Source organism: Liolophura sinensis, chromosome 11, assembly GCF_032854445.1.
Source record: "Liolophura sinensis isolate JHLJ2023 chromosome 11, CUHK_Ljap_v2, whole genome shotgun sequence".
NCBI classification, from domain to species: domain Eukaryota; kingdom Metazoa; phylum Mollusca; class Polyplacophora; order Chitonida; family Chitonidae; genus Liolophura; species Liolophura sinensis.
Window position 1 is genome coordinate 4,277,372 of NC_088305.1, and position 15,777 is coordinate 4,293,148.

General features: G+C 39.1%; 1 protein-coding gene across 1 annotated transcript; it reads right to left on the reverse strand.

Moving 5' to 3' along the window:
- Positions 1-1,521: 1,521 nt before the first annotated feature.
- Positions 1,522-14,368, reverse strand: LOC135477774 (chorion peroxidase-like). The gene is made up of 13 exons (XM_064757976.1): positions 14,315-14,368; positions 13,524-14,010; positions 12,911-13,034; positions 11,170-11,378; positions 9,022-9,210; positions 8,086-8,131; positions 7,259-7,371; positions 6,794-6,895; positions 6,378-6,470; positions 5,194-5,905; positions 4,061-4,230; positions 2,948-3,053; positions 1,522-1,585 (listed from the first exon to the last, which is right to left on the reverse strand). Exons 1-13 carry the CDS (start codon positions 14,366-14,368, stop codon positions 1,522-1,524), a joined length of 2,469 nt encoding a protein of 822 aa, XP_064614046.1.
- Between the last annotated feature and the right edge of the window lie 1,409 nt (positions 14,369-15,777).

A 15,777-nucleotide genomic window follows, 5' to 3' on the forward strand; every position in this document is an offset into this window, starting at 1 on the left:
TGAATTTGTGTGCGAAAATGATTTTAGGACGACAGGATGTACAGTGTGTCGAGTATTCAAAACTGCATATTGCGTATCGCAAATAAGGCATTGGTGACGTAACAAATCTGGAACTTTCACATGCATGGTTTCCTGAGCTCTGGAATGAATACTGCATATGATGAATATTACATGTCATGCAGAGTAATCTCATTTCCACTGTGTGAAAGATCTAAATTATTTTCCCCGTGCACTGCACTATTGGGAACTATTCGGAACTTCAGAAATGTTGACTGGTGTTCAATAGCCTGTACCTAGGCGTCTTGGCAAAAACTTTACATTCACTAATCAAAGTTTTCTACATTTACCAAGAATAGTTACAGTATTAAAGTGATTTTAAACTTTAGTAAATGTTTTATACGAACGCAATACCAAGGAGATTTGGCTTAAATTTCACATTTACTAATCAAATTTCCTTCATTTACCAAAAATACCTAAAATTATTGCCTTGCAGAAAATATTACAATCCCTCCTCTAAAAGTTATAGTGCTGAAGTGATTTTAAAATTTTCAGAGTGTGTAAAACGAACGGCTATACCCTAGAGATATGGTGAAAATTTCACATTCAGTAATCAAATCGTCTCCATTTACCATGAATAGCTAAAATTATTGCCTTACACAAAATATCAGACTCGTATCTGTAACAGTTATAATGTTAAAGTGACTTTAAAGATTTTAAAGAAATGTATGAAACGAACCACCTTAGTACCCATTTCAAACAATAACACTTGCACACACGAGGATGATATTTCTTTTGATTTGGGCTATTCTAAAATATTACCGAAGTCACTGAGGTTTACGCTCATCGATTTTTACCAAATATTCAATAGTCTTCTAACAGCAATTAATCAAAATGACCTGATAAACTTATCAAGCAAGAAACAGTTGATACTCTTTACCCCAAAACTTTATCTCACACCGCAAAATGCACTGACTGGCAAAATGTCCTCACCTTACTAGTTTCGGACATTAAAACATTAAAAGTTCACCGGACATGAGTAACGATATACAAATAATAAAATACTAGTTTGTGCCTTCCGACTGGCAATGGTGGTGTGTGTTAAATACCATTCAGTGACTGTTTCCATTTGCGGCTCCTCTCTCTTAAATGGTTATGAATATCACAGTAGCTTTCTTTACTCCAATTGTATGAGACAGAAATGAAACAAATCCCGTGAAGTCTCTCATCCCTTTAGGCATGGGCCTTTAGTACTTGTTTCGCATAGACGCCCCTCTAATGATCCACTAGTATTTCAAGCTGCTGTCTTGACTTTTGTCACGCTAATGTACTTTCCCAGTCTCCCTTGCCAGACGTCAAAGGCTGAAAATAAATATTCATCTTCAAAGTTGACAGCAGGATTTTCAGCGTCCATGGCTTCTCCCTATTTTGAGACGATTCTAGGTCAGGATGGTTGGCACTTTAGTTGTATCAATCCGTTTTCCAATAATTTATATTCCAGAGAGAAGTTACAGGAGTTTGTCGCTAGAGTTCCTGCCATTTCAATAAATCGATGCCTTGAATGTTGGAACATGGGATCTTAGCGTTACTGAAAATAGACAAAAACAGCAATAATAACACTATATTGTACAGGTATTAAACGAGAAAAACGCAATATAATGTGATTAATGTTGACGTAACAAAGTATAGATGACATTACAAAAGCTTCGTGAGCTTATTATAAAATAATTTACTTGATGTAAATATTTGCCTCATTGATTTAAGTATCTGGATGAAAATGTATATAGGGAAAAACTATGATAAATTACATCGATTTGATACATATATTTAAGAGCTTAATTTGGGTTGCAATTGAAGACTAAGGCTCGGAATAGAGCTGTGTGCAACGTGCCTCAGAGGTGAAGACTATATCTGTTATAATCCCAACTCTCTCTGATCGTAGTATCATTAAGCTGGTTTGGATTTAGCACAGACGTTGTAATAACTTCCCAACGAAATTGATCGGATGAATGTAAAAGGTTAAGATCAAACCTAAGATGACGAATAAAGCCATATTCTAGGGATAAGTTTGTGTTAAGCTCAAAGGAGATTTAGTCAGCCACATCCAAAAAAAAACTTGCCATTCACATCACTGCATTTTTACCTAATATCTGGTTAAGTCATGAGGCTAGGGGGGCATGTAATTTGTTAGTATTTAAGTATTTCCATGAACAATTGGAATTTATTTATTTATTTATTTATTTGATTGGTGTTTACGTCGTACTCCAGATTATTTCACTTATATGACAGCGGTCAGCAGTATGGTGGAAGGAAACCGGGTAGAGCGCGTGGAAAATAATTAGAATAAAGCCCTAACTGAGGTATATTCACAGCAGGTCGTATTTAACAGATTACGTGTGACCATTTGCCAATAATCACGCTCTCATATGCTCTGGTTTTACTGTCTAATGTGAACGTCTTCATTATACTGCGGTTCTGGGAGCCAGCATCTTTTGCCTTTGAAAACTATAGTCTATTTCTTACGCGTTGTTACGTGTCACAGGCTAAAGACAATTCTGGTAACAACTATGACTGATTTTACAGAAAGCTGAATGTAGGCTATAAACAGACTAGAAAACTAGGTAGAAACAGACTATAATACATGTACTTAGAAAATCGTAAGCACTGAACTGAGAAAAAACAAAAGTTATCGATATTTTATTAACTTCAGCCATATATTCACCCAGTCTCTGAAGACAATATACCAGGTCTGTGATGTTAACAGGAATGCTTCAGGCTGTATTGTACATGTAATACTGTGATTTTGGAAGCCAGAAATCTCAGCCGTTAGAGACTAATTCTTAGAAATATTCAAACTGACACAGAGCTAAGAGAAAATGTTACTGGTATTTTATACAGCTCGGGAAACTCTTTCAGTTACACATTTGCCTGGTGTTTGACGACAACATACCTGGTCTGTGTTGTTAAAAGGAATGCCTCGGGCTGTATCGTTCTGAAAGGCTGGTTGTTACACAGAACACTGGCGTATGTCACTTTTCGTATTTCCCGTAACTGTTCTGTAGATCAAAATAAAAAAGCAAATCCGTGGGGTGTTATGGGACCCATTTATTTTGCCAGTAGATATTTTTGATCGAGTTTAAAGGATACAGAATCGTTTGTGACCGGCTGTTGTGAGAGTTAGGCAAGTCACTGCACAGCCTTAAAACTGAATTTAAACTGAATTGCAGATTTATTCAATCGTGATCACAGCTGTTTACCTCAGATAACCCACTGTCTGCTAATCAGCGTCGATTCCGTATCCATTTAAGGGTAATTTATGCTCCGGAACATACATTAATATCCCAGACACGCTGTGGTAATTTGACTGCACTGATAATATGTACCAGGTCAAGGTGCACATAATAAAAAGTCCACTAACCGCCATATGTTAATTTGGAACATCGTACTGCTGGTGAACTGTTAAAGAGTCCTGATCCCTTTGTAATATTTGCATGTTGCTGTTCTCCAAACTCTGATAACGCACAGTTCTAGACCAGCGACGTCTAATAAACATGCGGTGTAACTGATTTATCATATATCCGATTCAGCCGCCTACTAGGTTGTTACTATTTAAGCAGTCACGTATTTCAGTTAGAATAAAACCCTGAGGTAAACTGACAAGAGGCCATATTTCACCGGTCACGTGTGACCATTAGCCAACTGTCACACTGTCGTTGCTGCTCTGGTTTTACTCTCCTTAATTATTTATATTTATTTATTTATTTATATCATTGGAGTTTTACGTTGCACTCAAGAATATTTTATTTTTCCGACGTTGGCCAGTATTATGGTGTCCGGAAACCCGACAAAACGTGGATAAACCCTGAGATCATCCATAGGTTCCTGGTAGACCCTCTCATGTGCGACATAGGAGGAGCTAGCATGAACTGGATTTGAACTCACAGCGATCGCGTTGTTTCCTGGGTTATTGTGCTGTGATAGCACACTAAGCAGTACGTCTCATAAACTCGTTTTCGTGAATGCTAAAAATAGCAAATATTACACTTTTTTAAAAATATATTACCTGGAGTGAATGGAACGGGCTGTGAGTCTGATTCATAGAAATATCTGTCACCATACTTAAGCCTCTTGAACTGGTTTCCGATGATGTTAGCGAACAGCGGCCCCACTGCGGCATCCTCTACCGGTACTTCAGAAATGCCACCTGTCCACACATCTACGTCATCTGGGGATCTACAGTAAGAAGGAACGTGGAGCATTAGGGATTGCAGAGCTTTCAAACACAGTTTACAACATTCAACTTATAGGTACATTTGAATATATAGCGTTACGCCAACAGAGCATGAGGTCCATTTGCGGCGTGATATCGTCATTTTGGGGCATAGATGGGCAGTTTGCCAGTTATAAGAAAGGAATGTAGAAAACTAATTTAAATGGATTAAATAAATCGAATGAGCTTTGGTGCTGAATATTGTAAAAAGAATTATATTCACTTGGTTTTGTCTGCCTTGTTAAAAATAGGCAAGGGGAGCAAAGGAATGTTACTTCTTGTCTTTAATCCAGGCAGACATGACACAAGTTATGCAAAACACTTCTCAGAGGAAGTTATTTATATTCTTTGAAAAGAATACGTGTAGAAACATTCTTGCAACTCCATTTTACTGTATTAATGTATATCTTGAGTTTGTCATCGACATACCGGATTAGTTCTGGCTAAAGAACAACGCACTTGTAAACTGTAACCTCTTATGGTCCGAGAAAAAAACCCTACTAACCAGAATTATATACCAGATAAAATCCGATTACAAAAGATATTGTTAGAAAACATGGCGCTATTAATACCCACTTTGTCGCAAAATACATAATTATAGAATCCAATATTTCAAATTCATTTTACTATGTTGAAATTATCCTAAAACATTAATCACAAACTGTCGTCCTGGACAGTGTATTTAATGGTTTTACATGTCAAATGGTTTATTTTAGTGTTTTGGTTGCCTTTGAGAACGAGCACAATTCGGCATACACGGGAATTTAAAACCTAACTCAGTCCAACTCAACCCGACTGCTATCTTGGGCCAAAAGCGACAGTGTTTACAATACGATGCAACCGCTGAGGTGAGTTTAAGTCCTAAGATCCCGTGTGTGCTTAATTCTTCGTATATAAACATATACAGTAGAAGGTAAGTAGCTCACATGTATACTCGCTCAAGGAGCTCCACTGTCTCCATGGGATGATCCTCAAATCCGCCAGTGGTGTTCGTGAAGTTTCTGATCTCTGGGAAGCCATAAAACTTCCTCCAGGCAGTGTACGAGGCCAACGCGTGATCGCGGCCTCTCTGAATATTGAAAGCCGCAAGGTCGCCGCCGTTGCCTTCTCGGGTTTGATGAAGCTTATTCAGGAGGTCCCCGCTAATCATTCGGTCGCAGGGCTCGCTTTGATCCATCATGGTACCGCGCATCATGGCGTGCTCAGTCTCCAGAAACGTAATCGACGTAAAGAATGTGTCCTTCAACGGAAGAATCGGTTCGTCCGTCGAGTTGAAGCTCATGTCCATGAGACTGAAGGTTGACCGTATCATACTGTGCCCGAAGCGGGCCGCCGCCGTCGTGAAGACGTTAGACGCCGATGGGTTCACGGAAGAGTCATACCCTTTAAAGTAGCCTTCTGTCAAAGGCCAGAGACCATAATGCGTCATACTGGCTGTGCCTATAACTTGAGGTAGGTATTCGTTGTACGTAATGTGCTGCACCATGGCAGACACTATTCTACGAGTCTCCTGGAACAAGGTCTCATCGTCCCAGCCTGGGTTGATCGCTCCCAATGTTTTGGCTATACGGTTGTGTTCCCTGACCCATACAGTCTCCACCCCCATCAACCCCGTGTGCTCATTGACACGGTCATCTCCTACAGCAGGACAATAGTAAACCGTTAGGACAGAAACATCTTTTCAAAGACATAAACTATTTTGCTGATAATAGTAAAGCAAGCAATTCGCCCATCTGCAACTGTCAAGAGAATTACGTTACAAACAGGAATTAAGCGTTCGAGTTTATGCCAACAAAGTATAGCATCTCCATTCATGACCTGTTCTGAAAATACTTATGTTTTACTTGATTGGTTTTTACATGTAATTTCTTTCTAATGTATGAACGGTGTTCAGATTTATAAGTGGAGAAAAGCGGAGCTCACGGAGTAAACGATCGCCCATTGTGAAGTATCTGACAAACCTCCCGGCTGAAAGCCGCAGTCAATCTTACTTTCATTTGCATTGGTGAAAGCAACACAAGTGTTTTTATGTATGGGGGGGGGGGGGGCCCTCCGAACTATATGGTTTGCCTACCAAACGCTGGATTTAAAGCACAGAGCTGTAGCTTACCTGCAGCGAAAAATGAGTAGCCCTGGAAGGAGGCTTGTCTGTTAGGGTGAGGGACAATGGGTAAGTGATCATTCAGAGATGTGGCCAGCAACCCTAATGAAGAAGAAAAATGAATCTCTAGGTCATTCAGGTTTAATGGAAACAAGTTACTTAAATATGTTGACATGAACTATGATATGAAGTGCAGCTTTTATAAAAGACTACAAAAATGGCGGTGTCGAAGAATTACAATCATATGATCAAAACACATCAACATGGCTTGTCAGAAGCCGGACAAATAACAAATAAAGCACGACACAAAGTCGGCGGTAATATAAAAGAATTCAGCATACAGAATGAAACCAGAGCCGTTCACAAGTACATGCTGAAGTGTAAAGGCTTTTCAGGTAAAATGAGTGGGTACACCGGAAGTTTACCTCCTTGTCTCGTGCGCAGTCTCCGTATCTTTGACCTCGTGACACCATAGATGAACCCAGCATCGATGAATGACGAGGCTTGATTCAACTGTTCCCGCCTTCCTGTACACGAAAGGGATAATGAAATGCAAGTTGTTGGGGGGATATGGGTCAAAGAACATAACTGATCAGCAACGCTCGATTGTCTGTGTTTGCAAACTAAACTTTTTTGAAGACCACTTCTCTTTTTTAGTGTGATAATAAAAAACATTCATATAGAGTAGGGAACGCCAAAATTGTATGTAAATCCTATATATCAAATAAATGAATTTTATTATGAGCGACTTAAACCATTATTCAAGCTTAGTTTTGCAGTAGTTGCAACTGTAGTCTACAGCTGAACTGTGTTCGTTGTAATTAAATGTGTTCATATTTCCTGCAAAATAACACGGTTGTAGGAAACGAAAGAAATGAAGAATAGCTTACCTAATTTACAGTCCAGGTCCGTTACTTCAACAGATCTGGCAAAATCCAGGCAGGATCTGCCAGAGTCTCTCAGCTTGTCTCCTTGGGGCAATGGAATACCGAAACAGGCCGGGCTGTAACCATATACATGTAACATGCATGAGGTCATTAACACGTAAAGTTAATTATATTTAAAATTTCTCGGTGAAGCCCCTTTATATATACTCTCCGAAATGAAGAACGATCGGTGGTCTTTTGGCGAGTCATAAGTATTTAAAGCCTGGGTTTCAGGAGATGAATGCTTAAACCCTGTTATATATAAACAGGGAATTTGTAGTCACCTCTTCACCAGCGATATCAGCTGAGATTTGGGACCGTTTGCGCAATCTCATGTGGCATGTAGTCAAAGACCACATGCCCTCTGAAGAATGCTTCAAGCTGATTATATAGAAGTTTTCGTCAATTAAACATACTTATGTCACAACTGTCATTTTTATATCCAACGTGGCGATTCTATTCCACATGATTAATGTACATGAACATGAAAACTTAACATGAATCAAGGGTTAAGTTTAATAAGAACAAATTTCGAAATACATATTTCCAAGCCTTTTTCAACTTTAAATCCGGAATATCCCAAATTCGTCTATAAGTTAAACGTCTGCGTATGCCGCATGGAGGAAAATGTGACAGTAAATTACTCAAGTGGTTTACGATACACAGCCCGTTTTCTTAACTCATGCAACTGACAGCTTAGTATATGTGAGAAGTTCTACAAAAACAACGTTAAACAAGAATCAAATTAGTAAGTTATATTCCATGAGCCCAGCTTTCGTTTGTATACTTACGTCGGAATTCTTTGGTTGCAACAAGACATCACAGATTCAGCAAATCCTGACGGAAGAAACACAACAGTTTTAATGTGAGAAAATATATCAATGACCATATTACTATCGATGTATGTTCTTCTGGTAATATTTTAACCAAATATTGACAATCTTGGTGTCATATCAAACATTCTGGATGAATCTGGTCAGTCATCGCTATGTCAATTTCCAAAACAAGGATTAACACAAACCTCAACAGAAACCAGGAGATCGTCTTGTAAAGGAAAGCAGGTAACAGATTTTTTTCAGTCCAGCCAGAAAGAAGTAAACGTGTGTACATTTAATCAGTACCCAAACTGTGTACCTTGTTGATTTTTAAGTTGTCGTCATACATCCTCTATTCCCGAGTTAAGACAGATTTTTTTTGAGAGAAAAGCACGCATTTAATTCGTGCCTAAACTGTGACAAAATCACTGGACTATTTCTTTTAAAGTCATCTCAAGGTTAATACAGTTATGTGATGTTAAGTAAATCTCAAGCCGTTCCCCAGTAGCACCGAGTTTAACTGTGGATATAATTTCAAGCCCTATCATAGCTTTTTATAAAAATGTTGTGTTATCACAAGCCATTAAGTGATTTCTCAATGGCAGTTCAGGTTCTCCTTGTCACACATAAATCTAAGCTAATTCACTTCGTTTGTGAAGTGAATAGATTAGTTTATACTCGGCTTTATGACAGATTCATGACTTTCGAAGTATTTCTAGTCTATGTATCACATCTGAGCTGCTGTTATTTTCACCGAAAGTTCAATCTGAATGAAAATGAAAATGAATAAATAGATGACATCAGTGTCCAAATCGTGTACCAAAAATAAACTTTAGGATTATATTTCAAATTTTTCAAACTCAAGTCAGAAATGGATTTGTGGAATCTGATGTTTAAGTTATGCAGTCTCACCTTTACCCGGAGCCCGGTCCGTCAGATCATGCGCTATCATCTGTCCCCAGAGGGTCAACTGCATGCTCCATCGTGTCGCTCTCTCCTGGGAGCCTCGATCTGAGTGAACCACAGAGCTTACCTCTCGTGCCGAGGGCAACGGACCAAACCTACCGTTAGTCCGAGGCAGATCGATCTTACCCCTCCGGTCTGCAACAGTAGGTAGTTATTGTTTGATTGAGTTAGATGAAATCTTTAAACTAAATACATTTTATTTAGTTGAGGAATGAAATCTACAAAACTATACAGGTTTGAATCAGTTGATGAAAATATATAAAACCATTTACAGTTCATTGAGCGGAAGAAGAAATATAAAACTACAAACATTTGATTTAGTTGAAGAAAAATATAAACCTATATAAAGTTAACATACTCTGCCTGTGAATCTTCACGGACAAAAATGAATAATTTTAGCCATGAACAGGTTAAAATCTTCGATTATTTAGGCGAAGCCTGCAACATGAAAACTGACGAGGTCACTTGCACTAATTTTTTTCGCAGGCATCGCGGCTGATATACAACAGGGGAGTTCAGCTGGGATTGCAGCTGTGTTGTGGCTTGTCACAAAATGTATCAGGTGCCATCTCAGGGTTAATTACCTGTTTTAAAGGTTTTAAAACGACAACAGTTGGCTCACACAGAATATAGGAGAGAACAGCTTCTGCCCATGGCAAGTTAGGGTTTTTCACGCTTCTAAGCCACAATGTTGAACGATTCAGTCAGTAATGTGAAAACGTTCAAAGCACGCGGATATGCAAAATCATTTATGCGGTGACGCCCTAGATGGTTTGACGCAATATAGCTGAATTAGAGGCAATTATGAGTTGTAGATGAGGTTTAATCATCCTAAACTGGGAGGGGAAAAAAACCTAAATTAATGACGAGCCTTCTCATACGTTGATACATTCATATCTAGCAAAATAAATTTGTATAGGTGGGGCCTCCGTGGCTCAGTTGGTTAGCGCGCTAGCGCAGTGCAATGACCCAGGAGTCTCTCACCAATGCGGTGGCTGTGAGCTCAAGTCTTCCTCTCCGGCCGTACGTGGGAAGGAATACTAGCAACCTGTGGATGGTCGTGGGTTTTTCCACCCACCATTATGCTGGCCGCCGTCGTATTATAAGTGAAATATTCTTGAGTACGGCGGAAAACACCAATCAAAAATAAATAAATCAAATTGGTATAAGTGAAAGTAATTACATAAATGAATAAACAAATAAATAAATAACAGTGGCGCAGGATAAGTCACAAAGCAGACTATTAATGTAAAATGCGCTGTCCTTAATTAAAAACTAGTATATCAGACATATGAACGAGCCATTTGGGTCGTACGCAATTATTTAACATGGAAATTATTTCGCTAACAAATTTTAAAACTTATGTTGGTATTTTTTTTTATTGAAGTGCGTTTATGTAAACTTTGCACCGGAGTTATGAGCCTTGAATGATACAGTGACATAGGTGGATCTTGACTCATTTCGTAATTTGTTTGTGGTCGTTGTAATTAAAATATCTAATTATTTTAGCACTGAACTGTGTTTTTGAATAACATGTTTGCTTTTTTGAGCATGTCATTATATCATGTATAATAAGGGGACTGATACACATTTACCAGTGTTCAACTGTACGTGGATAGCCTAAGAAAAAGAATATATCAGTTTAAAAAGTAACCATATATAGTTAACATACCGACATCATGTAAGTATAAAATTAGCACGTGGAAAATTTGTAAAAGTAATGTTCCTTTAAAAACTTTAAAAAGCAGACCAACAAATTGACATATCTGCCTCCTGGTATGTGGTTACGCTCGAGCAAAGCCCGTACGTTGTCCACATAACCCAGAATGTTTAGCTACGTTAGATACAAGCTCAAACGAAAGGGGCTCGTGTAGAGTTTGCAATATTCATGATTTCTTAAATGCTCTAATAGAGTACATGTACTTCGTTTTACGTGTAAGCTACTTAGAATCACTGAAAATACCTTGTGTACTGTCGACCTTTTACATTTCAGTTCAAATTATATGTGGATACCAAAGCTAGAACAGTACCAAAGAAACTAATTGAAGTAAAATGAAAAATTTAGGTTAATCCAACCAACAAAAGTCTACTCACCGTTTTCATAAACCGGTGCCAGCTCTCTAGCCATTGGTGTAAAGGCTGCACCAATCAGCGGTCTCCGTATGTTATTGCACGAGCCGTCAATCGTGCGGTATTTTTCATCAGAATTACACACGGGATTTCGGAAGGGACAAAATATCCTCCGTAACACGGCCTCCGGGTGGGTCAACACTTGCGGGATGGTCAGGGGTACTTTAAAATCACTGTAACAGAATGGAGCAATTAAAATCATTTATTGAACTATTATTTATTTATTACATTGATGTTTAACGCAGTGCTCAAGAATTATTATTTGGGTGGCTTATGGTGGGAAGGTGGCTTATGGTGGGTGAGTGGTTTATAGTGGGTGGGTGTCCTTTGGTAGGTGGGTGGCTTATGGTGGGTGGGTGGTTTATAGTGGGTGGGTGTCCTTTGGTAGGTGGGTGGCTTATGGTGGGTGGGTGGATTATTTGGTGGTTGAATCGGAGTAAACCTGGCATTTAAACCCACTGACAGGAACCCTGTTTTTTATTTAAACAAAAGAAAACATTTCAGCTCTCAAATAAAAGTTTTAAAAATATACGGAATATTTGTAAGATGTGAAGCGTGACCGTTTCTTGAAAACTTGCACGTTGGCACGGTATGTCAGGGACAGTAAATTATCTGTCTCACTTTAATCCGTGTCTCGTCAACTTCTAAACTGTGCATTTATAGACGATGAATCAGATTAGCTTTTCACCATGACAGAAGTGAGAACATGAGTCCTGCTGGCGAAATGGTAGATCACGTTGTCACTGAGCACAACCAGTATATGGTCGTTCAGTTAATTTTGTTTTCAAATTCTGTTTCATTGAAGCTGGTGACCAGGAAACATGCCACAGGTGCAAGTGCACCTTCAGGGCACAAACATCATCGTCCTCTTTTTAATAAACATTGTTGTTTTATTGTATGAAAAGCAAAGAAAAAAATTAAAAAAGACAAGAAAATATTAAGAGAAAAGCATTACTTTTTCAACGCAATTACACAGGAAACCCAGCTTATAATTAAAGAAGAATGGACGGGGTACGGCGGGCACCTTTGTTGGGTACAAAGTTTCCGACGTAAACTTTGATAACTTACTTGAACTTAATGACGATTAGCGCAAGTTAGCTAAGAAAATACTAACGTATTGCTTAGCTTCCGTCCAACCTGCCTTCACGTGGACAATTTCACTAACGTTAAAAACTCAGATTTGGTCTGCACTGATTCCTTACGTCGTCCAAAGTGTAGATCAGTCAATGCCAGCATAGACAAACCATCTCTTATGGGTATAATCCAGTCCTTGAAGTTTTGAATCGATTAAATCGAATCAAGGTCCGCGATGATTTGAATTGGAACGATCGCCGAGCTCCGGAAAGGATGTTGGCAGTGATGGCTGGTTTTCTTCCAAATGAACTTTTAGTTGGGAATTTTTGGGGTTTTTTTTGACTGCCTTCAAATATAACGGTACTCTATACATTGGATTTCGTTGCCAGCAACTTGCTATCAAGCGACCTTTGTTAGTATTGCCTCAGCTAGCCCAGGTTAAGTGCCCATCCACGTTACCAGTGCTTAGTATGCTACTCTACCATAGTGCCAATTCAGTTAATGACGCGATATGTGTACAACTTATACACTAAGAACCTTTGCCTGGTAACTTACTTGAGCATAATGCCTATCCAGTTAATGACGCGTCATGAGTATAACATACACTAAGAACCTATGTCTGGTAACTTACTTGAGCATAGTGCCAATCCAGTTAATGACGCGACATGTCCGAGACAAAGGTGAGACGTTCAGAGGACTTTCCGAGAAGATACTGGGTTCCGGGGTCTCGAACTGAGTGATACTTTTATCTATGCCTGCGAACAACAATAAGAGGTCGGCAATGAATCATTACTTTGCTGGAAGGTATCTGGAATTCCTTTAGCCCGAACATAGACCTTTCCGATGGCTTTACATAACTGATTTTTACATGAAACCTTTCTATACGGTTCTCATCTACTACGACATTCAATATTTTCAGTAGCATTGCTGTTGTTGGCCATTTTAAAGTGTTTTTGTCTTAGAAGATCAATATTTACATGAAATTTCGTTCCATGTAAATCGAATGTTTACAGAAGAAAACCTGATGCGTTTTTATTGACTAACAGGACAGTTTCCTGCATTTTTATTGATCTTGTAGGACACTTTGTTGCATTTTTATTGATTTTACTGGACAAAGTCTGGCGCATTTTTATTGATTTTACAGGACAGCGTTGGATCTCTTATTGATCTCAGAGGACAGCCTGGTGCGTATTTTATTTTCTTATCTCAAAGGGCAAACTCTGCTGCATTTGCACTGATCTTACCTAACCTCAACCTTTGTTCTAGCGTCTGTTCCTCCGTTTGCACGTTCGTAATAGCCTGAAGAATTATGTTCCTAACTAGCACGCCATCCACACGTGCGCGACTTGGTCGTGAACTTGCTGGGGGGGAGTTTCGCGGGGAGAGAGGATTTCTCGTGGTTGAAGGGGGAATCACCGTACCCACGCGGTTAGTGCTGCTTTGATCGTTCTGTGAACCATTCGGTATAACGTTTGTCTGAATAGACTGATTATCTCCACTGCCGTCGCTCGCGGAGTTGTCCTGTCGTTCTGCGCCGGTAAGTGGCCTTGGTGGTATTTCATTGAGAATCACGTTGAACACATTCGAATCGTACTGAGTTCGACTACCAGCAGTGGGAGACACTCTCTCACGTGGAACAGAACTCCGTCCTCCATTTTCTTGGCTCCCCTCCGCACTTCGCTCTGCACGTAGGATTAGGTCACTCCAGCTTTTGGTATCTGCCGTGCATACCTGTAACACAAGTTTTCATTAACGCTGCATAGTTTTTTATTTATATGTTATGTTTTTATGTTGTTGTTTAGTCCGTTGTTTTATATATTTCTTTACTTCATCTTTGTCAAACGCCTTGCTCAATAATTTTCCGTAAATACAAAGGCAGTCTGTTTTACTAGAGGAGAAAACCGGGATGCCCGGAGTAAACCTGATCTGGGGAAGTTACTGTTTGACATTCGGCTGATCTGCGGCCCCTCGAGCTCTGTCGAACAGTTATTGTCACGAAACCTGCATAAACAGTGAGTACGTGGGCAATCTATACCTTCCCTGGGGAACTGAGCATGCACGTGGGCATGTCTTGTAGCTGAAGTAACATGCCTGGATACAACCCAGCCACGTTGACTCCCAAAAGTATTTGCAATATTAGGAACTACCGATCGTGGTACAACCCGGCACTTTATGAACAGTAAACCATCATACACACTTATGATCATAGAACATATAGGGAAAAACCAGGGCAGCGACGACAATGTTATAGGTGGCAAATGGTCACACACGTAACCAGTGATCTACGGCCACTTGCTAATTTACCTCAGTCAAGGTTTTATTCTAACTGTTCATGTAAACGCATAAATAATAGAAAAAAAATTACACGCCTAGCAGCACTATGGCTAAGCACAACTAGTTTTAATTGCAATTTTTTAGACGTCGCTGGCTACATCGAAGGTAATTGTAATACCGACAAAGTATAAGGAAGTTTTATGTAATAGAGAGATATATGTAATAGTTATTACAACAACAGCACTTATTGTAATGTAATACAAACACAAAAATATCCATCGACCAGTAATTCAACGTCGGCATGTAAAATGACGTCAACAGATTAGTTTTGAAATGTTTATATAGTGCCAATTACATTTCATAATATTTTTATTCACTTGTATAGGCCGTACATGGGAAGGTCTGTTAGCAATCTGCGGATGGCGCTGGGTATTTTAATGACTCTGCCCGGTTTCCTCAAACTATAACGCTGACTGACATCGTATAAGTGAAATATTCTTGAGTACGGCGTAAAACATCAATCAAATAAATTAATACAATTTGTGGCCTTTTAGACCAGTGATTCCTGTTACACTGTTATTCCTGCGATGTGGGAGAAAATAAAATTCAGGCAACAAGAAACGGTCAGCTACATACCACACTGGTTAGGACAAGGAAAGCAGCAAAAACCTCCCGATACCTGTGAAGAAAAATTAGAAATTTGATTGATAGATTTTACTCATTTTGAATAGAACATATGTGTATACATTGCGACCTCACCTAAGACGTGTTGGCAGGGAAGATGAAGCAACAGTTCATTGGGCTACTTATTTCTCCTTCATCAGAGCAATACATAGAAAAATAGAATTTGATATTAAATATGTGAGATTAGGGAGCTACTATGATATAAATGGGGTAGATTAATATTTTGCATTAGGAGTGGATATGGTGCTATAAAATATCTGCAGATCTGACGTGCAATTTGTACGAGGGATACACATGGTATAACGAACCCCGTCTTTAAACATTGTTTTATATTTTTTTATTTCTTCCCCGGTCATTGTCTGACATTGTCTACATTTTCCGATTTGTTTACGTTATAGCCTGCACTGTAATTCAGCCCGACGTTCTCGGGGCTTCGGTGTATATGAATTCAGTGTCATTGTACATGGCGTATACACTCTGGAAATATGTATAGGTGTTGTAAACATGTTTACGATCAAACCATTGAGAATTTAAGGGCAG